Source organism: Phaenicophaeus curvirostris, chromosome 7 (assembly GCF_032191515.1).
Source record: "Phaenicophaeus curvirostris isolate KB17595 chromosome 7, BPBGC_Pcur_1.0, whole genome shotgun sequence".
Taxonomy (NCBI): domain Eukaryota; kingdom Metazoa; phylum Chordata; class Aves; order Cuculiformes; family Cuculidae; genus Phaenicophaeus; species Phaenicophaeus curvirostris.
This window is the reverse complement of record NC_091398.1, coordinates 29,664,233-29,688,534: the sequence shown is the minus strand read 5'-3', so window position 1 is coordinate 29,688,534 and position 24,302 is coordinate 29,664,233. Positions and strand designations below refer to the sequence as shown.

At 40.6% G+C, this 24,302-nt stretch overlaps 1 protein-coding gene across 7 annotated transcripts in view; it reads left to right on the top strand.

Annotated features, from left to right (window-relative positions):
• CLASP1 (cytoplasmic linker associated protein 1) overlaps positions 1 to 24,302 on the top strand; it is a 160,727-nt gene that overhangs the window by 53,021 nt on the left and 83,404 nt on the right. For all 7 annotated transcript variants that reach the window (XM_069861419.1, XM_069861415.1, XM_069861418.1 and 4 more), the window contains exons 8-16: positions 14,882 to 15,034; positions 15,952 to 16,025; positions 16,684 to 16,776; positions 18,124 to 18,269; positions 19,021 to 19,156; positions 19,876 to 19,946; positions 20,909 to 20,968; positions 21,664 to 21,741; positions 23,358 to 23,525. In XM_069861419.1, the coding sequence (XP_069717520.1) occupies positions 14,882 to 15,034; positions 15,952 to 16,025; positions 16,684 to 16,776; positions 18,124 to 18,269; positions 19,021 to 19,156; positions 19,876 to 19,946; positions 20,909 to 20,968; positions 21,664 to 21,741; positions 23,358 to 23,525 (979 nt within the window). The remainder of the gene's footprint in view (positions 1 to 14,881; positions 15,035 to 15,951; positions 16,026 to 16,683; positions 16,777 to 18,123; positions 18,270 to 19,020; positions 19,157 to 19,875; positions 19,947 to 20,908; positions 20,969 to 21,663; positions 21,742 to 23,357; positions 23,526 to 24,302) is intronic.

The window sequence follows — 24,302 nt, the reverse complement described above, 5'->3', positions numbered from 1 at the left end:
CCTGATAGTGTTTGAGTCATGGAGTTTGTGAGCATTTTTTAATGTGCCGACAGATAGTAATCCTGCCTGTCAAAGCGAGTATTAGCACTTATTTACATGACGCATAACACCAACAGGTTAGCTCCTTCTGCTTCTGACTTGTGGAAATGTAAAGCAAATCCATAAAAGTCTGGAATCTCACTGTTGCTTCTAAGCAGTATTATACTTTAAAATGAAAGTATTTCCTTGTCAAGCTCCTTTCACTCGGTGAATGAGTAAATAGAAACATTGAGTTTCTCCTCTCAAACAATTTTAGAGCTGGTTGAAGTTGCTTGTGCTTTGTGACACATGCATTTCTTAGGGCTGTGGATTGCTGTGAAAACCCAAATGAATGAGCCAAGAAGTCAAAGGTTCAGAAATTAAACACTTGGATAAAGTCTGTATCTCATTGTTGTGGTTTGCAGATTGGCTTCAGTGCCTCTTTCAGCTGGTAGAAGGAAGATCTTGGTGTCATCTGGATTCTTGATGTTGCCACACCAAGTAGTGCAAACAATAAATAGAAACCATCAAAAATACATATATACACGCACACTTGTATATAACACACGTGTAGTTTTGTACATCAAGGGTGAGGCTATTATGAAATGGGTGATACACAAGAACCATCACCTTCCTTGTTTTAGTTTTTACTCTAAAACATATTGTGTTTTGAACAACTTGCCCTCATTTTTTAATTCTTCCCAACTCATGTACTCCTTTTTGGTATGTGTAAAAGGAGCAGTAATCTTTCAAGGGGTCTTTCATGTGAACTTTTAATACTAGAAAGCAGATCCAAGCCATCTTAGTCTTGGTGCATCCTGGTAATGTTTGTACCACTGACTCAAGGCATGCTCCTGTACCTGAAATGAAATGTGTTTAAAATCAAATATTTTAATTATTCTGTATGCCTTATTCTGTTTTGTTCCGGCTTTGGAATATAAATCCTAGGTGCATCTGGATGCAGACGCAGGGCATGAGACAAAGGGGCTTACTAACCTTGAACTTGGCTTTTTTTATTGCCATACAGTACACGGGTGTGTTACAGAGCATCACGCGTGAGTGAGGACGTGCAGGGTGAACTTGCCCTTCTGAAGAAAATCATCAGTTTTGCCTCTTGTGAAACAGAGATGATGCCCTTCTGCACCTCCTGTGTCAAGTCATACCTTTCCTCTTATATATGAATGTGAAGTGAGGGGAAGATGGCAACAAAATCATCTAAAAAAAAGGCTCAATGAAAATGGGGCTATAAGAAATTATGCAGGTGTTAGGAAGTGTTGTCTTCCTGTCTTTGGTTTCGAAGGTACTTGGAAGAGCTTTTCTTCCCTCTGCTTTTGCTTGTCCTCTCTGTGGTCTGATGGCTGCACATACTTACTTTGGGGTGATTATCCTCATAGTGAACTTAAAAAAACAAATGTCTTCTTCCTAGACATCCCTTATGGGCAAGTGCACTGGAAAAGGCCAAGTAGCTGAAGACTATGTCAACCTGGGAACCTGTTACAGAGTTTCTAAGATAGAAATGTATCAGACTTCAGCTTTATTTATTTTAATTTGCTGAACAGCTTTGATAGAAGCCTGTTTAGGATTAAAGCAATCTTAGATTCTAGTGTAACTCCTGATTAGTCCCTTCAGTGGGTGGGGAACTGGCTAGCAAACTGCAGCTGGGTGGTGGTGGTGAATAGATCATTTTTCAAACTGGAAACCTGTCCGCTGTGGGGCCCAGTGCTGTTGGTGGGATCAAGCCTGCTGTATGAGGAAAAGCCGAGAGAACAGGATTTGTTCAACCTTGAGAAAAGAAGGCTTAGGGGAAACCTATTCCAGTCTTTAAAAGGTCTACAAGAAGATGGCGACTTCCTTTTTACAGGAAGTCAGATGGTGAATGTGAGGGGCAATGGGTACAAGTTACACCTTGGGAAGTTCCAATTAGACCATAAGGTGAAAATATTTCACAAGGAAAACAATCAGCCATTGGTATAATCTTCCCAGAGAAGTGGTGGATTACCCGACATTGGACACTTGAAAAATTCATCTGGACAGGGTGCTGGGTCATCTTGTCTACACCATGCTTTTGCCAAAAAAGAATGGTCTATATGATCCTCGAGGTCCAACTTGGTATTCCAAAATTCTCTTAATCTATTTGGCACGGTATTTCACCAAGAAGAAATGGGTGTAATGGAGTCTGTGGTTGTCCTGCTGACTACTTACAGGATGAGCAGCCTGCTGAAAAGGGAAAGGCATTTTTCTAGGAGCTGAGACTTTATATGGACTACACTTCACAGCTTGTAGTTTAGGAATAAAGTGGAAATGTCATGTATGAAAGGAAGCAGCTCTCTACTGAGCAGGCAAATCAGTGCAAGGGGGAAGAAGCTGCTATCTCGTTTGTCTGTTTGAATTATCAATGCGGTGATCTTTCAGGGTCCCAGATGTACAGAATGGCTGTGCCAGCCAGACTTGCCTTAGGGAGAGGAGAGATCTCAAGCTGCTTAGAAAATGGGTCCTTATATTAATGAAGTGTAGTTTTCTTTTTAACTTTGACTTGTTGACTCTTTTTAAGTCTTGTGTGGAGACAGCTTTGCCTGTGTGAAACAAGAAATCTGTATAGATGGAAATTGGTGGTTAAGCTAATCTATGAGACGGGGGTGGAGGTTTTCTTGGCATCTGCATAAATTTGAGATTCCTTGTGGCTTTTCAGATCTGGAGCATTTGGTTTCATAAACACCAACGTTTGCTGTTGATGTTGCCTCACTTAATGATTTCAGTGTCTTTTCTATATGAGGAAGGATGGTACAACTTAAACCATCAGTGCTCACCACATTGTCTGAATGTTGTTCTGCATCAGCTGCTCTACGCTGGCAGTGTCACTGGTGAAGAGGTGTCACTGCTAAGGAAAGATGAGTGATTCTTTCTTTCCAGTGGTAGTGAAAATAGCTAAGGCAGGCTCTGCCATCAGTGCTGCCAGCTTTTTCATGGGAACATCTTTGTATTTTAATGTCTCCCAATTCCCTTTAGGTCAGTATTTGTTTTGTGAAGTTTTTAATGGCTATATCCAGAATAAGTTGTTCAACTGGGTTGTGATTAATGTTTGTATTCTTCGTGGTAAATGCGAGTGATTCTGCTTGACTTAACTTTCTTTCCTTAGGGCTAGGTTAAATTATATTACTTTACATTTGCTGTAGCTTAAGAGCAGCACAAGGGCTGTTACTGTAGCTCAGCTGGTGTCTTATAACTTGTTAAGCAGCAATAATTTGATTGTGAGTCTGAGTCCTGAGGCAGATCCATCCTTCGTTTTTACTTGACAGACTTTGTCCTTGAACTGGAGGAGATCTTTTGCCTGCTTGTAAATATGTTTATATCTTCCACCTCTTACCAAGTTCTAAATTTTGATTTAAGCCAGATGACTAAGGCCAAAACTAGCCTGCCCTGAGTCCCTTTGTTTAGGTTTTCTTGTGGGTGAGGTGGTCTACAATCAAGTGCTATAGGAGCTGTGATAAAGGACCTGGTAGAATTCAGGTCAGATGAGTGGAGATTTTACTGGTCTGTCACACCACATTTTTGTGATTCTGATTTCCTAATTCATCCTGACTGATATTTTTATTTGATATGGCAAGTAGCTTTATGTGAGGAAACTGATTCTTTCATCATTCTTTCGTGGATATAACAGCTGTGGAAATGTTCTACTTTGCACACAGCACATGAGAGGAAATCAGGATGCTTACTAAAGAACTCAAATGACCAACTCTGGCATCAGTTAATTACTGAGTGGCATTTGGGACCAAACTTCAGTCATGGCAGAAAATTTTGGATGACTGGGTACGGACGCCTGAGGATGCTGAGCCACAAGGAGAAAGTGAACAGCACCATTGATGGAGGCCAAATAATAATAGGTTAGGCAGGATTATGCTAAACAGATGGATTAAGACACAAGCACTTGTGTTTCTTTAACTGCCCTTTTTCTTTCAGAAGAAAGGGAGGAGGATCTTTGCACTTATTTTTCCTACATATGAAGTCTGAGTAATAGCAATTCTTTTTAACTGTGCTTTGTCTGCATTATTTATTTTGTAAGTGCTTTGGGAAAAAATGCTTTTCTCTTTGTAGCACAATAGAGTACCCCTGCTTGCTCAGGGTTTCACATGGCCTCTGAAATATGAAAATCGTATTTAGTAGTCTGAAGTCTTTAATGACAAAAGCAACAGAAGTTTTAGCAGTATCTTGACTCCACCTTTGTATTTCCTTTTTCCTTCCTGACTGCTTTATTTGCTGAAGTTAATAATGGTGTTTCTTCATGGGGAAGGAACGTGGAGGGAAAGAGCTTTATCTTTTGTTTTAAAGGAGTTGCAAGGGGGGGAAACAAGCTTTGGGAAAACAGAAGCCAAGTTAATATTTTATAAGCTGTGACATATTTTTGGCTTTGGAGCCTTTTTCCCCATGACTTGTTTTCCTTGAGGCAGTGGTTTGCTTAAAACGCAGCTTTGAAGAGTGGATGAAGACGACTCTAGAAACTGATGTGTCTCAGGAATTGAAGCTTTCCACTTGTAGATCAGGAATTCAGGCTTTGCTTATTTGAAGCCATATTAAATATGAATTTGATTCTTTACAATTCCATTATCTAGCCACATGGAAACCGTGCACTGTACTGAAGTATCTGTTGAACAGGCCCTTACTTAGGTTACCAAAACCTCTCCATGCTTATTTGAAATCACATGGAAGGCCATCTGAGTTATTAGCATCTAAAAAATGGTTAGGTCAAGTTCTGTACTCCCTTGCATTCCTAATGTATACAGCCAGAAGATTAGCTGGAAGCAGGATTTATCCTAGTGTGATGGTGATTGAATGAAGGAAATCCTATACTTGGACACATCTTCTGGCATTTGCTGATTCTGACTTTTCTTGATGATCTGGAGTCAGCCTGTTCATAAGGGTTTTTTGCTTCTGTTTCTGCTGTGTGTCAAAAAATGGAAATAATCCTATTCAGATCATACACAAAGAACTCTGTGCAAAGTACTGTTAGAAGTGACCATTATTGAAAATCCATAGTAACTTCTAAAATTTACTGAACAAGCATTTCCACTAAAAGTAGAGCATGCTATAGTGTTCTAAGGCTGGCTGCTGCTTTTTTTTTTTCTCCCAAAGCAGTCATTAGTGTCCAAAATAAACACAGGTGGCTTCATTGATGGTGAGCTATTGCTGCTTCTCTGCCGATATCTACCAAAATGGATGTGATGTGGTTCAGTTGGAAATAGATGCTTCCCACCAGCTCTAACAGGATGCAGATCTGAGCTTTGTAGGTGAATTTATGATAGCTAGTGTGAGCTGCAGACTTTTCAGCGCCATTCTGCCAGTGCTAGTGTGGTTTGTAAGATCCTTTGTGAGTCCACATCAGGGTAGTTACCCCATCCCTTTCCCCTTTTTTTTGCTAGCAGCAGCAGTGGATGCTGCCAACTCTTTAACCTACTAGTAATTGTCCCAGGAGCTCCTGAAGCCTTTGTCAGATGTTTTTTTTTGTCAGCAGAAACATCTCAAACCACTGTTGGCTCTGTGTCTAGAAATAGTTACCATAGCCTTGGTCATAAAATCCGATTATCTTTAAGTTAACAAGACCTGGCTGTACGCTTTGTTTGCATGTGTGCTTTCACAGGCTGTTGCAATATGCATCTTTGTAAAGATGAAGCATTTCCTTATGGTAGAAATTCCTGGTTGTTGTGCTTGTCATAAAATCATAGAATGGTTTGGATTAGAAGGGTCCTAAAAGATCATCTATTCCCAACACCTCTGCCACAGGTAGGGACACCTTCCAGTAGACCACGTTGCTGAAATCCTCATCCACAACCCCATCCCTGGAAATGTTCTTTCTCAAAATGCACATAGGGTGTTGAGTCACCGCCCATTGCTCCCGTAGTCGTCCTTTCATGGTATTTCTTTTGTCTCCACCACTTGCAGTTTTAGACATTCTTATTGCATGCTTATTGCCCCACTGAGCATTTTACAGTATTTTAAATGGTTATCTGATTAAAGTATATTAATTATGCATCAGACAATGCAGTGTGGGTGGGAGTCATTGATGTGTAATGTGCATAACAACGCAGTTTTTGCAGCTGTAGTACCTACGTTCTTACATTAGCCTTTAGCTAGGCAGATGAACGTCTCGAGACAGAAGTCCTGGCTCCTGTTTTCTGTGGCTGAATAGAAGATGTAGGCTGACAGCCTTGTTCAGGAATAACTGCATGTGTATTTCTTGGCTTGGAGGGTGCTGCTTGGAAAGTTTAGGATGCCTGACCCTCTCACAGAATGGTCATTCCCTGGCAAATGTGAAGTGCTGGCAGCATGTTGCCCCTGTTACTGATTGTAAATACAACTCAACAAAGGTCTCAGACAGGGCAGGTACTACCTCTTCCCCAGGTCCCTCCACCACATCTTACTGGCTTTACTTCACTGTCCTCTGAGACTTGTCCCAAAAGGAAACAAGGCTGCAATTCGGCATTTTTATCTCTTCGTAGGTATTTATTGAAAGATTTCTGCCACAGGACTTGTATGCAATGGTTAGCTTTGCACTGAGGAGGATGTTCTCTGGCGGCTGAAAGTGAGATGATCTCCTGCATTTCTGCCCTCCCTCCCCGAGTTTGCTCTGCATAACCTGAGGCAGCAAAATTCTTTTGGCCTTTTTGTGACAGTGCTTTGTCCTAAAAATGTCAGGATGCTCTTTCGTTCCTAATATAGCTCTGTGTGCCAGTTGTCAGTGCCTTACACCTCAATTCGCTGCTTGTATGGAAAATGAGCAGCTCTTCAGGAAGCAATAAATGATAGCAATATAAAATGCAATTTCCTTTTGTTGACAATGATGGCCCGTTAGAGCAGTCAGGATCTGAGCTACAGTTGTGATAATTATTGGAGTAAGCAGAGGGATTTGTGCAGGGAATGCCAGTTGGGGAGTGGAGGCTGGAGATGAGGCCTTTTCCTATGATGTCATGGCAACAGATGGTGCTAATAGCTGGAAACCTGAACCTGGTCTGTGGGCCTGGAGGCACCTGATTGGTCTGCACGTGGTGCTCCTGTACTTAGCAGGTGAAAAGCATCTGTCCGTTTAAAGGCTTCAGATTCCTAGTGTGCCTTTAATTCACTTCATACAGGGTGTGGACAGTCCAGATAAGGCAGAACGTCATCTATTGATTCCCCAGATATCTGCTTTTCCACAAGTTTTGGCCAGTAAAACCCAAGCCGTCACCAGCAGATGTCTCCCGGGGAGCTCATTTTAGCTCTTTGGTAGCGTTTTCTTGTGGCGTTGCTGTGTCCCAGCCCTGTGAAACAGAGGACTCCGTTTCAGAAGTGGCTAAGCTCCAAGCAACATGTCAAGAAGAACTAAATTAAAACATTTTTTCTAATACCTTGTGATGTGATTTCTCATTTCTCTGAGCCACTTGCAGATGTCCTTTTTGAATATGCATAAGCCAGATTTGAAGGTAAATAAGCAAGTATTTGGGACGCCTCTCTTATCCTTAGTGAGATTAAAAATGGTTTGGGGAAAAAGTTATATTTAGGAATGACGCTTAATCCAGATTCTGGTAATGGTCTAAAGGTTTCACATCCTTAATGTCCCTTAGCAACTCTGTTTTCAGTTTACTCGCGTTAATAACACATACTTCTTACTGTTGTTGAATGGCTGTGCCTTTCAATTCCGTTCATGTGATTTTTAGAATAAGGTCTGTGCAAGGCTGACCATGGACCCAGGCAAAGCAAGCTGTTTCCTGGGTGGTGGGTGTTGTGTGGATGACCGGTAGCTGGATGATTCCACTGCTTATTTTGCCTGCTACCTGAATTTCTGACAGAGCAGAGGCTCGCTGCAAGCACAGGCAGTCCAAGCTGTAGCCCTAAGTTTTCTAGCAAGTGCTGAGAGCCAGCTGAAAACTAGAGATGAGGGCAAGGAGGGGAAAACTTTTTGCTTGCTCTTCAACCTGACACATCCCTGGTGTGTGTGTGTATGGAAACGGTGCCTGAGGGAGCTCCTGTGCTTTTACAGAACTGAAATTTGCTGTCTTGTGTTTGTGGAAGGCTGTGTTGAGGGCTAATTGTATCACTATATGGAGAAGGGAAGGTGGATGCCCTGAAAGGCACAAGAGTGAGTCTGTGGGTGACAGGAGGGGTGAGTGCAGGGTAGGGAAAGGTTGGTTTCAGGCTTTAAAATGAAACTTTATGTAAACGTGGCCTTTAGGGTGTATGGTTTTTTCCAAGGTGTGTTGTGGATTTCCTGATGCTCTTGAGGTCTGGGGGAAAGCTGTGTGGCTGGCTCAAAAGTGCACTTTGGGAATATTGTATTTCCAAGGATGACTTCGAGGAAAACGGATCCTTACCTTTTTATCTTCTCACTCCCCCCCACCTTTCGTGCATGTTTCTGTCTGTCCCTTATTATTATGGTTTTTTAACCAGTATAGGGCAAAGGCTGTCTGAGCAGCTTCTGGCCCATGGACTTGTGATTCTTATTTAGGTGTTTGTATACACTGTACTAAAGTAATTAGCAAAGCTGATAAATCCTGGCTATTTTTATGGATTTATCTCAGCTTCTAGTTTCTGAAAAAGCACTTTGTCTCCTCTGTTCTTAGTTGTATTAATGCTCAAATGTGATTACAATGCATGCTGTGGCTTGTTAACATGCTGACATTAATATTGTCAGCCTTATGGTTTTAAAAATAATGTTTGGAAGCAAACAGACTCATAAATATTGAATCCTTTTTATTTGTTTCTTGTTTTCAAGTCTTTAAAGCTCTTGTTCTCAAGCTTGCTGTTCTCAAGCCATCATGGATACAACTTGAATTGGAGCCATCTGAATCTAGGATTGAAAATTATAATATTCTTCAGAAAAGCAAATTCAATCAATCATGAGTTGCATGACTTTGAAGGAGTCTTGTGCAGGAAGATTTGTCTGGCTTACCAGGCCAGTCCTTGAGATCAGGTTTTGAATGTTACTGGGGCTATTGCTTATTGTCTCAGGGAGAAGTTGATATTTACTTCCCATGTGCAGACTCCATGTGGTCAGATCAGAGCGTACATCAGTTTCCTCAGTTAACTTTTTCATACTGGAATTGGTTAAATACATGTCAGAATCCTCAGTAGCAGAAATGTGCTTTTTTGTTATTATTTGTCTGCTTACAGGGGGATGGCAGACATGAGTACTCTGAAATTGCCATAGCTATGTGCTTGGAACTGAGCAGGACATGTATCAGAATATCTGCCTGTGTAAATATGTATTTGGAACAGAAAACAAGTTCAAGTGTTAGTACTTTCAGGAATCCTTTTTCCCTTTATAACAGCAGTTGAAGAATTCCTAGGTTATGAGCTGCTTCATTAGCTTGGAATTAGATAGAATGAGGCAGCAGCCTTAATCTTCCTAGCTAGGGAAGGAAAACTGAAACATTTTGAATTAAAAGAAAGCACATGTGTGTGGAATGATTACTAAAATAAAAAGCATTCATCCACTTACCTGACATGACATTCTTGGCTTGCATCTCTTAAATACCACTTTGCCACTGGCTGATGGCAGCAGTATTGCTATTGTATTTATTATGCTCATAAATGTACTGTCTAGATTTATACTGTAGAACCTTATTCAGGAGACAAACTCCCACCCAGAATTACACATACTCTAGGTTTAAACAGGGCAGAGCACGTGAGCTGAGAGAATGAAGGTAGGGTCATGGTGACAGACATGGTCCTGCAGACACGATCATTGCTGTGCCTGGCACAGTCCTGGGGAACCTTTGAATGGATCCTCCACTGAGGGTGGGTTTTTGGGAACTCCCTTAAAAACTGGTTGTGAAGGAAGATGAGATGGTTTGTTGAATTATGCAAAAAAAGGTGGCAGTGGGGTGGACTGGCACTGGAGCTGGTGGCTGGGTGAAGCTGGGGAGAACTGGACCTGAGGGGATGGAGTGGCGGGTGGCACTGGGGGAGCTGACTGGGGACACTGAACCCAAGCGGGTGGTGTTTTAAAGGCTCAAAATACTGGGCCCGGTGTGGAGGGTGGGGAAGGAGGGGCCGTGGATGGGATCAGGAAGAGAGAGCAGCTGGAAAGCTGTGGGAGATGGCAGAGTGAGAAAATGTAATGATGTGCTCTGCCTGCATCCTGCTGCTCATGACTGTGACTCCTCTGTTTTTAAACACATAGTCCTGCTGTGGAGCATATATAGGCCCCTTTATCTTCAGTGGGTCCCTAAACTCATTTTCCTGCAGAAACCTACATGATACCTGTAAATGTTGGGGCTGAGCAGGCTTGCAGTGAGGTCATATTTGGATTGGTGTGTGCTGCTGGGAAAAGGAATTTAACCTCAGCTGAAGCTGTCATGTTTGGAAGCTGACACTCGGGGAAGGCACAGTCTGAAGTGTCCAAGGGGTTTCAGTCTGGAAAACATTGGCCAATGCATATTGGGTTGTATCTGGGAAAAAGGAGAACCTCTGGAGTGAGCAGAGCATCTCCAGGTTCCACCTTCTGGCCATGGTGCTTTAGTCTGTTTAGATGTCAAACGTGAGATTTAACTGCTTAAATTTAAATGTAGAATTGAAGGGCAGTGAGAGGATGTCCTGGAAATGGAAATTCTTACGAGTTGCCCACTCCAAAGGCACTGACGCTCGGATGTGGATTGTGACAAATGAGCACAGTGGGGCCAAAGCAGGTTTAGTACCTTGCAGAGTCAGGCCTAAAAACCATAGCGGGGCAACTTCTTTAGGAACTGCCATCATCACAAGCTGCTTTTCATGCTCTGTTGTCACTACAGAATAGCTCTTGTCTCTAAAGCTGTCACCTTAAAAATATTGAAAAGCCGGAAAGCATCTCCTTTCATTGGAAAGGAAATTTGAGACTCAATTACTTTGCTTTAAAAGGTCCCAGGCTGGTAGTTCAGGCAGGGGAAATGCTGGCCCTTATTTACCACGGTTCCTGAACTGCTCGTACAGTCTCTACTCCCCATTTTACACCTTGCCCAGACCTGAAGGGGTTACAGTTTAAAATGAATAATGACTAAATTTATTCGTCATGGACAAATGATGACAGCTGTTGAGATGCTCCTGTTAGCAGCTTCCCAGGGGATAAAGTCAGGCTGGTTCCTAGTGCAAGCCAGCCCAGCCAGGCAGAGTCAGCTCATCTTCATCCCGGATTATTTGTCCTGGGTTTCCCTCGCTAGCAGGGATTTTCCTTCCTAGAAGTGAACCAAAGTTTCTTGGGCTGAAATGGGTGTTGATGAGAATCATGCAGAGCTGCAGTCATAGAGAGAGGACTGAAGCTGTAGCTGTTTAAATCCACGTGTGAAGACAGCATGCTTAATGAATACGAGGGGCAATGATTGATTATGTTCTGGACTGAAAGCTGCGGCGCTCTGTGAAGCACTGTTACATCTCGGCACGCTATGGAAAATACGAAGGAATGTTGAGAAAGCTTATTTGCAGAAGGATATGTACTTGTAAGCAATTTTTTTTTTCTTCAATAATTTAAAGGTATTGAAAAATGTAAGGCAAATTGTGTTTTCTGTTTGTCTGAGGCAGTGGAGTGGTGAGCAGACAAAGGCCTCTTTTATAAGGACATGTCTCTGATGGAGGGGACTATATGGCCCTTATAAATGAGCACTTTGGGGGTCTTGGGATGGGAGAACATTGATGGCTTTTTAATTTTAGATTGTGGCACCGATTCCGCTTCAGTGCCCCTCTGCTGGAGTCATCAGAGTTACACCCATGCTGGATTTACCACCTCGGGATTTGCAGATAGGCTGCAAAAAATAGTATTCTTGTTCAAATAATAATTGTGAACAGGAGTCAATGAATGGAGGGAAAAAAGAGCTTTTTAATGATAATGTATAGTAGCTTGGTTTTGTGTTATTTTCTGTACTCCCGTGTTCAGGTTTCTTTCTGTTCTTTGTTTCTCTTTCTGTCCTGCACACGTGCTGCTGGAAGACTTGATGTGCAGTTCTGAATGTGGCGCTGTCATTCTGCACTGCTCAGATGAGAAAATGCTCTTGGGTTATTGAAGGGATATTCTGATTTGATAAATATGTAGTGCTTAGTTTGTAGACTTAACGAACAGGGAGATGATTGTAATGCAAATATCCCCCAAACTGTAGGTTGTCTGGTAGGTTTTTTTGAGTGTTATTTTTCAGCTAATGCTCAGAAAAGCCTGTTTTACACTGAAATAATAATAGATGCAATTGCTAAAATGCTACAGGAGATTCATCCTTTTAATATCTCTTTTTCTGAATTTTTATTATATGAATTAGCAAACCACACCCACTTGTCTTTCCTGAGGAGCTTTAAAAATGCAGCTATGAGAGCAAGCGAGTTAACTAAGACTGCATATAAATAGTCTGAAATGCAGCTGATGGAGAATGTCGTTACCAGATGAAGGTGGTTTTGAAGTAGTAAAAGATCTTTTATTTTTATTATATCTTTTATATTTTATTCTGACTTTCTCTTGGCCGGTAATATATATGACAAATAATCGTTTGCTTATTATCTATATGATCTTTTGACATAAATGCAGGTGGGACAAATTTTGCTCAGAAGTTTTGTATTTAAGGTTTGTACAAGTCTTTCTGCATCACTTAAAGCCCTTCCTAGAGGCTTCAGAGATTATACATTTTAAATTCTATTTTGATATGCCATGACTTTCTGTGCAGCTCTCACCAAATAATGTTTTTGAAATAATTCCTGTTTGAACTAGGCTGTATCTTTCAGGAATAAAAAGAATACAGCCTTGCTGTTTAAGAGCTGCCTGTGGTAGAATCCTCAGGGTGACACCCCCTAAGCTCACAGGCAGCCAGTCCTGTGATTATTGCAAAAAACAGAGGGTGGAAAGAAGGGGAGGAGGAAAAAAGGCAATTCAGAACTTAATTTGTTTCTAACCTCCAGCCAGTGTCCGCCTTGTATTTTTTCTGTTAGAGGAGAAACAATATTAGTAAATCACGCTAGAAAGCTATGTTAATAAATCTTGCGTTGTTGCATTAACACAGAATGTAATCAAACAACTTGTTAAGAATCTGGCCAGGCTAAACAGTCCCCTGCAGTGAATTTTCATTTAATTTAATTAAAAAAATATTTTCCAATACTTTAATCATTCTCATGGTCCTTCCCTGAGCTCTTTTCAAATTATTTTTGAATTACATGTGTCAGAACATGACCGGTGTCAATAGGAAGGTAGCACAATCTCCGTGGCTGCCTTAGGGTTCTGAGTTAGAGAGAGCCTGCATCCTGGATATGGCTTCTCCCTTGCTGTATGACTTTAAATTTCTTGATGTTAAAATTCGTATGTTCACTTCCATTGTGTTCAGTTTTACCCGAACAGCCCAAGTGTCTGTTGTTATATTACTTTCTCCCTTTTTTCCCTAGCTCATTCCCATATTCCAAGACTTCTTGAACATCAGAATTAAGGGAGAGATGTCCTTGGCTACCTTTCTTAACTTGTTGGATAGAATCATAGAATCATTTAGGTTGGAAAAGACCTCAGGGATTGTTGAGTCCAACTGTAAACCTATACTGCTGCCTACCTGTCATTTCACTGTTGTGCTGTGATTGGAGTAAGGCATCATGTGCCTGGATGCATCTTGGAAATGGGGTTTTTAGATTTTTTAGGTGATTTGTGACAGTTCTCTTGTGCCTGGCAGCTAATGAGCTGATACCAGTCTGGGTAGGGAAACTCCTTAAGGTGGCTGGGCTGAAGAAATGGTATAGGCTTTTCTTTCTGTTCTTTTGTCTCCCCTAGAATGTGTCTACGCTGTTATCAATTTATTTTCTTACTTTCAGAAAGCTCAGCCTGTATTGGATTTCACTCATTAGTGTCTAACTGGGAGCCTGTGTTTGTTACTAGATATTCCCAGGTGCTTTCCTGAATAGGGATGGATTAAAGCACCTGCTTGAGTTTTTGCCAAGTGACATTTCTCAAACACAATATTTCTGAAACGATGGAGAGCGGGTGCGTGCCTTGCACTGTTGGAGAGGGACAGATGTGAAGCAGTTCTCAAATCTTGAGCGAAGAGTTAGTGTGGAGAAGCTGAGTGATGGGGACCGAGGTGGCTTTCCGGCCTCAATAAATAATGTGCGCCATCTATATCAGCTGTGCAAACAGTCTGTCACCTTTCAACCTAAGGCCAATTTTTAAAGTGGATTAGCTAATCTATGTAAAACTGCAATATAAACACTCCTTTGACATTGAAGTGACCTTCACTGAGAATCAAAGTTGACTGTAGTACATTTTAAGTTAATTTATGTTCGTGTTTGGAGGTAGAGGCTGTAGTTCCTTTTGGATGCGCATAGAAGGTTCAGTAAGTTTTACTGCACCTTATATTTATGGGTTTTATGGATTTGAAATAACCTTTTCTGTTTCTTTTTAAAGAATCTCTGGTGATTATTTCAAAAGTTAGAGGAGATTTGTAGCTCTGGATGTGTCTGATTAGTGGTCTGTGGTTTATCAACAGTATGGGTATTGCCATTTCCTGGGTCATTCTGTTTATTCTCGATCTGGTGCAGGATCTTGGATCTGCTCATGGTCTTGGTTTCACTACAGCTTGTAGGAAAGTAGCTGTTGGAGGCATAGACATAAGAAAGACAGACTGCAGACACCCCAAGCATTACCTGTGGCTTGCATCTTTCTGCTGTAGATTAGAAGTTTATCTGAATGCATTCATTGAAAGGATTTATAACATGGTGGCTGCAATAGCAAAGGATTGGGTTTGGTGGCCTGGTGGTCATTCATGCATAATTGAATTTCTAGCATGGACGTGTTGCTGAGAGCTGACAGAACAGACTGAATGTGCAGCATGTTTTCCATTGCGTCGGTGTGTTCCCTGGGACATCCCTTTGCTTCATTGGACTTAGAGCTGAGTGTGCTTTTTTTTGGCAGATAAAATTTTTGACGATGAAGACTCTGTGGATGGGAACAGGCCTTCCTCAGCCAGCTCCTCTACATCTTCAAAGGCCCCTGCAAACTCACGCAGAGTTGGGATGGGGACTACCCGCAGGCTTGGGTCTGCAGCTCTGGGCTCCAAGTCTTCAAGTAAGCCAATAGCATATGTGAATTCATCTTTATGCGAAGTATTTATAGCATTCATGTTTGAGCTTATTGCAGGGACTTCCGTGCTGGCTTCCAGGATCCAGTAACAAATTTTCCCTTTGAAATCATTAAATGAATGTTGCCTGCATGCTGCAACTGAAATTTCATAGGGTGAATCTCCATGCAGTCCCTACATCCCTACAATGCATTTTTTTGCTTTTGGGAAAGGTCAGACCTGTGTGCTTATATACTGAGGGTTTGCATAAATCATGTCAGTATTGCAGTGTGTAGATTTTTGCCTTTATAGCTGCCACTCTACTTGAACTGAGGCAGACTGCTTACAGCTGCAGGCTAAACTTCAGCCTATGCAATCTAAAATTGATACACTGGCCTTTTCCTAGGACCTTTGGGTATTGCTGATAATGAAGGTGCAGAAAGAAAACTAAGCAGTAATTCTATGTGACCTGTAGAAACAGAGAAAATTCCTGATATCAGACGGTCTCTATCTGATTGGTATTCCAGAGACTACTTATCTTCCCTATCATTTGTCTGTTTGTGCAACTGTCAGATCTGTACTTTCATCTATTATAGAAAGGATTAAATCCGTTAAAATAAAATCTCCCATATAATTAAAGCAAATGTTCCTTTTCATCTTCCAGACTTATGTCCCCTAACTGTAGAGTAACTACTGTGATGACTTCCCTAATGTGCCCTCTGTGCTAGGGGTTGAAGGATGCTGTGAATGTCTAGTCTGTGCTGGCACTGGATTTCCCTGTCTCTGCTTTCAATAGATGTGCAGCACTCAGAGGCTGCATGGATAGCGAACTTTCTCCTGATTAGGTGCTTTGATAGCTGGTCGTTCCTTAATTGATTCCCTTGTTGCTAAGAAGACTGAAAAGGCTTTTTCATTTGTATGTCAGCAGCCAAAGAGGGAGCAGGTGCTGTGGATGAAGAAGACTTCATTAAGGCATTTGAAGATGTCCCAACAGTTCAGGTAAGTTGAAACGCATGTTAAAACAAACAGTACTAAAAAGCAGAAGATGAATGTAGGATCTAGTCCTAATCACTGGAAGATTGTGCTTCATTGTGATGTTGGCAAATCTTTAAGGGGAAGGCAAATTGGAAGCTGGGGAAAGGAAAGTTTTAAATGGTGGTATCTGCCAGTAGTTTGAGTGAAACCCTAGGAAGTGGAGGGCATGGGAGTGGGAGGGTTGTGATAGAGGTATCACAGGAGCAGACATGGAGCTGGGACTGGATGTACATGCAGCATGTTGCAGTCTGGTCGAACAAAAACTTGAGATATCACGTATCCCCTCTTCTTCACTGGAGCTCTATTTCTGGGACTGCTGAAAAGCGTATGTATCCGGTCATGACCTTCTGTAGGTCTTCACTAATGCAGCCACTAGCAGCAGGAAGAATGCTGCTTAGAATTGTGAAGATATATTAAAATTATAAAAGATGATACTTTAATCATCTTATGGTCATTTAGCAATTTTTGACTGCGGGAAATAGATGTCACTACTTTGCCTTGTGCAAAGCACATGATGTTTAAGCATTGAGGAGCAAAGGATGCAAGAGCATAGTTGGGAAGTGATCTGTTTTTTCTGGAGTAAATCTTGCATTATGGTGCAACTCTATATTTTAATTTGCAGATTTATTCCAGCCGGGATCTTGAGGAATCCATAAACAAAATCAGAGAGATACTATCAGATGATAAGCATGACTGGGAACAGAGAGTTTCTGCGGTAAGCACTGAACTTTAGACATGAACTCTATTAAAGTAAGTTTTGCTACACTGAGCTTAATCCCTTGAAGAGGGTACGGGCAGAAGCTCAGAGTAAGAGTAGAATGTAGTTTAAGTGGTGAATATCTGTTATGTTCCCCCAAGCCTGGGGGAGATGTTTCCTTATGAGACTGAATTTTCACACCACAGCTGTGAAGGAAAATGCTATTTGATACACAAGAATCCACTGAGGCAGTATCAGGGTGAACTGAAAGTCATGCAGCAATTTTAGATATAAAGCTAGAAATTTACTAGTGGATGCTGAAATCAAAATGTCAGAAGTGGTTTTCAGAGGCTATCATAAAACTTCCTGATGAGGCAGAAATTTGCTTTGCTTATGGGGAACTTGTTTATACTGCTACAAAAGGAGAGGTGTAAAACAATTCAGAAAGAATTTACACACTTAGGTTTTGAATAAATAAATATGACCATGGGAAATGTGGAAGTGGAAAATAAGATGTTATATGCATGCCAAGCTTGAGGTTTTGTTTTTTTTTTACTGAAGTGAACTGTGTTTTCATGATATAAATAGATACAGTCTATGCTGTAGGCTTTCATCAGCGGTGTAGCAACTTTGACATATCTGTCAAATTCTGTATTACGGATCTGAGTGGCAAACTGTGCCGATTCAGCTTACTTCAGTTTTTTGGGTTTTTTTTTTATTCTGTACTGAGTAACAGCTTAAATTGAGGCACTGTACAGTGCATGACTATGCATGAGGGCCCGTGAAGATGTCACAAAAGAATGTCTATAGGATAGAAGTGATCTCTGAAATATTAATAGAAAGCATCCCATTATGATGGGGTCAGGGTTCCACTTCTAGTAGAGCCAGATAATTATTTTGGTGAAGTCAACGGATGTATTCTAGATATGTCAGTATTACTCAGATCTGAGTACGAGCCATACCCTTCAAGTCAAATCATCTTTTTAATACAACAGGTAGCTGTGAGAGTACCTAAACTTTAGAAGCTATTCTAGATAGGTAGTAGTAGAAGAGAGGAGAACCTTCAGGATACTTTTGGCTTAATAAGTAATGTTTAACAATATGGTTTAAGTAGTTGTATGCACCACAGGTACATATATCAATTAGCTAGCATATTTATGTTACTATACTTACTATGCTAACCTGTAAGATGAACATAAGACCTAAAATAATGAAATTGCTTGGACTTTAAGAACAAGAGTTCTTCAATGCATGTTGAGGAACAGTTGTACAAGGATCTTGGAAACCAACTACCAACCCTGAATGTAACTGTCATTGTGTTCATTGCTCATTAACAGTCACTGTTTTCTTTTATGGTGCTAACAGTTAAAAAAGATCCGCTCCTTACTTTTGGCTGGAGCTGCAGAATATGATAACTTCTTCCAACACTTAAGACTTTTGGATGGAGCATTTAAATTATCCGCTAAAGACCTGCGGTCTCAAGTAGTGCGAGAGGCTTGTATCACATTGGGGTAAGTTTACTGTCTAAATGCGCTTGAAATGTGAAAAAGGAATAGAGACTGGTTACAAGACATTTAGGATGTAACTCGTGCTGCTAGTACTACAAAGTTGTAGGTAGAATGTGATTTTGCTGCAGCTGTTTATTAAACCCATGTCCATGTAAGCCACTAATTGTAGTTGTGCCAAACAGTGTTCTTGAATTTTAAGTGATGCTGATTTGAGATATGCTGAATGAACAAGCAAGCAATGCAGTCATGCGCTGAGTAGGGAAAGACTGAACAATAATGCTGAAAATGCATACGTTTTGTTCTAGTCTGCATTGAGCTAGTTTTTATTTTTGATAGATGGTTCTATGAAATGCTTCAAGAAAAAGGAGGCTGTGGCGTTTGTAACAGCTTTTTTGAAATTTGTGTGTATTGGAGCAAAACAGAGTTTCAGAGAAGCTGTAATACAGACTAACAAGTTCAGAAAAATACATTCTTTCAGTGTGATCCCATTTTTTGTTAATAAAGTTTTAGCTGTGCTAGTTACTTTATTTTATGCTGAACTTACTGTTTCTCAGAGTTCAGATGGATATAGAACTATAGTTTAAAATCAAAGGAACTGTTTTTTGAAACCTGGTGTCCTGTCCTTTGGAGTTGGAGAGGAGGTGACAGTTGCAAAGACTGAGATGTCAGATGTGCTTGTGTCAGATGTTCTGTAGAAGTCTGACTCACTTAATCCTCACTATGCTTACCAGCCTGACTTCATTCTGTTTTTCAGACATTTGTCATCAGTTCTGGGAAACAAGTTTGACCATGGGGCAGAAGCCATCATGCCAACAATTTTTAATCTAATTCCGAATAGTGCCAAAGTCATGGCCACTTCTGGTGTTGTAGCAGTTAGATTAATCATTCGAGTAAGTATGCATCAAAAGAGAACAATGTGATTTCCAAAAACTGTGGTATTTCTGAGAAAATGTGAATGTTATCGCGATGAAAATTAGAAGATAATCTACTTTTGGGATTGTGCTGGGCTTGGCTGTCTCAGATGTTGTGCAGCCTTGTGCAAATGTTGATAGTTAAGCCCTGCCAAACCAGTAGGAAAAATGTTTCTTTGCAGAGTAATATATTTACATGCCTATAAGAACTGAGCAAGCTTTTTCCTTTGAATAGGTTTTAAACCTGCCTTCCATGACACACTTATCCTCTTAATTACGCTCCAAAATTCCCTGCAGACAGTGCAGGTTTCCCAAAACCTTTAGATCACAGAGGTGACTTCTGCCTAATGCTTCACTGGGGAAGCTGTAGATAGCCGGGTGTATCACAAGTTGTTACCACTGACAGTTTAGATCCTCTTGCAGTGATTTCAGCTCTTTGAATCACTGGAGGCTATCATAGAAGAAAATAAAATAGCTATTTAAACCTATTTTAACAGATACATAATATTTTATATTTTTAATAATGAAAATCTATCTGTATCTATTGGTGTTCTTTAAGTTAGCATTTCTGTTTTCAAGAATTGATCAAAAATAGCTATCCACATAGTGGGCTGAGGTGGCTGAAGGAGATGGCCTTTCATTCCATGGAACTGTGGTGTAAAAATTTCTTCCTGGTTTTGTTATTTGTTTTCTTCTAGCATACGCACATCCCTCGACTAATACCCATCATAACCAGTAATTGTACCTCCAAGTCTGTTGCAGTTAGAAGGTACGTGTTTAGTTTGAATTTATTCTCTTTTTAACTAGTAAACCACATCCTTTGTGATAACAGTCATGTATTTGTTTTAATTCATGGAGAGGGTATATGTACAGTTACTGAAGAACGTGTCTCATTCTCTGCCATAAGTTGGAATCAAATTCAAAATCAGCTCTCCTGTATAAGCTACAGCACTACAGAGAAGAAAACACACTTTTTGGAGGAGAAATGTTTTTTAAACTAATCTTTTTGCTTACGTGTCACTGTAATAATGTCATATTATGTTGGCTTCTTTACAGACACGTTCCTATTCCCGCTAGTAGCTGTTATAGTGATGCTCTTTTTTTTGACCCAGTCACCAGAAGTAGTGTTCTGTGATAATGTCATCTGGAGGTTGGACTGGATGTCCTAATGTTCTTCTACTTGTACTTCAGTCCACTGCCTCACCGGGAGGCTTTTGCCTGGTGCATGTAGATTAGCTAGTTCTCTTCCAGTTAAACAAAAAGAAGGGCTTTGTGGCTGCTGAATTTGGTGACAGACCTTGAACAAATAACAGAACACTTGTGTCTTGGCTTCTTGACATAAGGAAGAAAGACTAAAGTTGAAAAGGTCTGTTTCCATGTGGAGCTAAATGAAATTTCCCTGTGACGCCTGAGCTAACCAGTGCAAAGTAGCATTAGCATGGATCTTCTGAGTTTATATCTTGTTTAATGAAAAAAGAGGCTTCCTGGATTGTGTTGTGTCAAGCGCTCTCCTCAGACTTCTCTGTAAGGAGATGCCTCTGGTTACTACTTCAGGCTGTTTATTGATGGTGTTTGTAGAGATGTTGATTTTTTTTATGATGGCCATTACTGAATTCTAATGTCCCCAAAAGCTTCATAACAAAAGATGGCTGCTCTAGAGACAAGTATGGCAAAAGTTGCGTGCCTCTGTTAACATAGAGAACCCAGCATTTCTTCTCTTTCTTCTTTCAGACGCTGCTTTGAATTTTTAGACTTGCTGTTGCAGGAGTGGCAAACGCATTCCCTAGAAAGGTAAGCTCTTAAAACGAGTGGGTTAATTCTCTCCTGCTTATGTCTGGGGAGGATAATTCTGGAGAAAGGATAACCTAAAAGGTGAGGTTATATCAAGTAGCTCTAGCGGAGATATTTTTGCCACTAAAGAAGCACATACACATGTGCACACACAACATTCATTCCTGTAGTTCTAGCAGTCACAGTTCAGTGAATCTGTATCCATGCAGCACTGGAAAACATGACTGAGTGGATCCCTGAACTCAGTAGGTTGTTGGCTGGTTGTTTCACTGCACCTCTCCAACCCTCTGTGCGCCCTAAATCGAGGTGATGAAGTGAAGACTACTAAACATCTGTCAGGAGTTTCTGAGGCTTCCACAGCACTTCAAACTAATGAACAGTGAAAATAATTCTGGGAGAAGAGACTGGGACACCATTTCCTTAGCCCTAAACTACCCAGCGAGTTTCCATAGCTAACTAAAGACTGACCTATGAAGAATAGCGCTTGCCTTTTCCTAGTTAGCAATGTGGGTGAAATAAAACTGACTTGTAAGAGTAACTAAATAAAGGCTCCAAAGGATCTTACATGGAAATGGGAGTATGTCATGAACTCATTATTCCTGGAGACTGAGGGAAAATCAAATTAGTCATTTGTTTTTAAGTGTGATGCATCTGTCTGGACTGCTGGATAATGTTTCTTTCCCTTCTTATTTCAGACATATATCCGTGTTAGCTGAAACAATAAAGAAGGGAATTCACGATGCAGACTCTGAAGCCAGGATAGAGGCAAGAAAGTAAGTGAGAGCTGTTGTTGGTGTCTTTTCATTTTCCCCTTCTTTGCCCTAGTTGTTGCGAGTCAATGATATTGCGTGTCAGTGACTGAAGTCCAGACAAGTTACGTTCTCCTTGCAGTTAATGCCAACTTGTCCTTTAAGGGCAATGTGTACTACAGCAGGAGATGTTGTGTGAACTGATTGCATAGGAGTGAGTTACAGATGTCTTGCATCTTCTAGTGGTGCTTGTTTCGCTTTGTTCTTCTAATATGTTACTGCCTTCTTGAAACAAAACTCCTTATGTTAGTACACTGCTAAATGGTATCCCAAATCAAGGAAATATTTTATGACACTGAAATAATATCTTTGTGTGTATTTGTAGGAGCCTTTAATATTTGCAACTATTTTTTTTTTCTGTTGAACTTCTCTTGCATTTCCATTAATGTATTTCTACGTATGGTAGTATGTACCAGAGTTGTGCTCTTCTGAACAGAGCAGCAGCAGCACATTTTTCTTCAGAAAGAAGATGCTATAAAACATGAAATCAATGGACAATAATTTTTATTAATCTAAATGTTATAAGCGGAGGTGTTTCACAGTAGGCCTGTTTAAATCCTTTTGAAAGGGAACTTGTCCATCACTGAAAAGTACAGTAGGCACTGAGATTTCACAGCAGGTGACTGGTTAAGCTAAATAGACAGAGAAGAGAATGGCATGAAACTTCAGAAAGCATGGTTAATTCTCTTTTACCATGATTCTTAATTAACAGCATGGCTGATTGTAAGACAGAAATTTGTTTCCTCCTAGTGATGTGAGAATGCATGTGACTTCTCCGAGGCTCTGAAAACTGGCTGTCACACACAAACAATTCATGATTCATTTGAGCTAAGGACCTTACTCTTATACTGCCCATTAGTTGCCCCCATGAAAAGAGTCTAGAGCCTTCATCTCCTTTGTGACGAGAGTGAATAGTGTTTAGCTGTTAGCCAGGAGATTTGGATCAGAGAGGAATTCTTCTCTTGTCTTAAAATGCTGTTTTATTTTCAGTGTGGCACTGTTTGGAAACCTATACGAGCATCTCTTTCCTTTCTCTTGTTATTTCTTCCCCAAAAGACAGTCAACAGCCTCAGCTCAGTGCAGAAGACTTGTCTCTGCAGCATTGTAGAAGAGCTATTTGTTAAACTCATGGAAAAAAACAACACCAGCTCGTGCTTTCCTGAACGAGACCCATGCATGTTTACACTTTTGGCATTTTTTTTGAAGTAGCTTTTGAGCGCCTAGTCCCAAACCAGTATCAGCCCGTGGGTCTGCTATCTCCCATGTACAGAAGACAGCTGGAGGGATGATGGGTTCTTCTGTAATAAAGCTTTTTTAACTACTTGTGTTTTTACAACACACCAAAAGGGTGTGTTCTGCTCTTCCTGCTTTAATTTCATTTGTCTTCTGTGTGGCTGTCTAAGCCGTACAACGGTTTGAAGAAAGTGAAGTCTTGAGTGTGTCACAGGGGCAGTAGGTGGCTGAAACGGCTCATCAGCCTAGTCCACTAATGCCAGTAGTGAAAAGGGCTCTGACTGTACTCTCTGCTGCGTCCTAAAATGTAACAAGGAAATGTTCACAGCATTGTGCCTTGCTTCCAGGTGTTATTGGGGTTTCCACAGTCACTTCAGCAGAGAGGCAGAGCATTTGTATCACACCCTGGAGTCTTCCTACCAGAAGGCCCTGCAGTCACATTTGAAGAACTCTGACAGCATTGTGTCCTTGCCACAGTCAGATCGCTCCTCCTCCAGCTCCCAAGAGAGTCTCAAGTAAGTCCTTTGATGTCACTACCTCTTGATTTAAAAAACTGCAGATAGCTCCATTGAATTGGAGAGAGCCATTAGATTGCTTTGTCTCATCTAGCCATTGCTTGGCCTCAACACTTGGCTTCTTCAGTTTAGGTTTTTTTTGGTATTTTTTTTTTTTTAGCTAGCATTACATTAAAATGAAAAGCTAGCAAAACCCATTACTGGCTTTGAAAAAAATCATTATCTTGACTCCATAAATAATTTTCTAGGAATCTTTTTGTGTTCAGTAGATATTCTTAGTCATTTCTTCCATTTGTGCTTAAAAGAGTGCTTGAATTGAAATTCTGTTTAGTATTAATCCTAGAAGTTTAAGTCTGCCTCTTTCCATATAACAGAAAAAAAATAATCAACCTGCATTTGAGTTGTAACTACAAAATCAATATGTAACTTTTCTGTTGAATGTATTTATTTTAGTTTTTCTTAGAGGTAGTCAGATTAGGCTCCAAATGTCTGCAAGTTAAGGTTAGGACTATATAGAAATTCCTGTAATTTTTTACATTTACAAAAAGTGTTCTTAAAAATCTCTTCTTGCTCAAGTAATGTGCATACCAGTTTTTCTTAGTGCTTTTGTAAAGAATTTCATGGTGGTGCTGTATTTATTCTTAAACATTAGGTTTGCTAGTCCTTCCCTGTATGTAAATAACTTCCTATTGATTCATTTGTGTACTGAGGGAACAGAGTAGAACTGTTGACTATGAAATACCAGTTTTTCGTTTTAATAAGTATTTATATTAACTT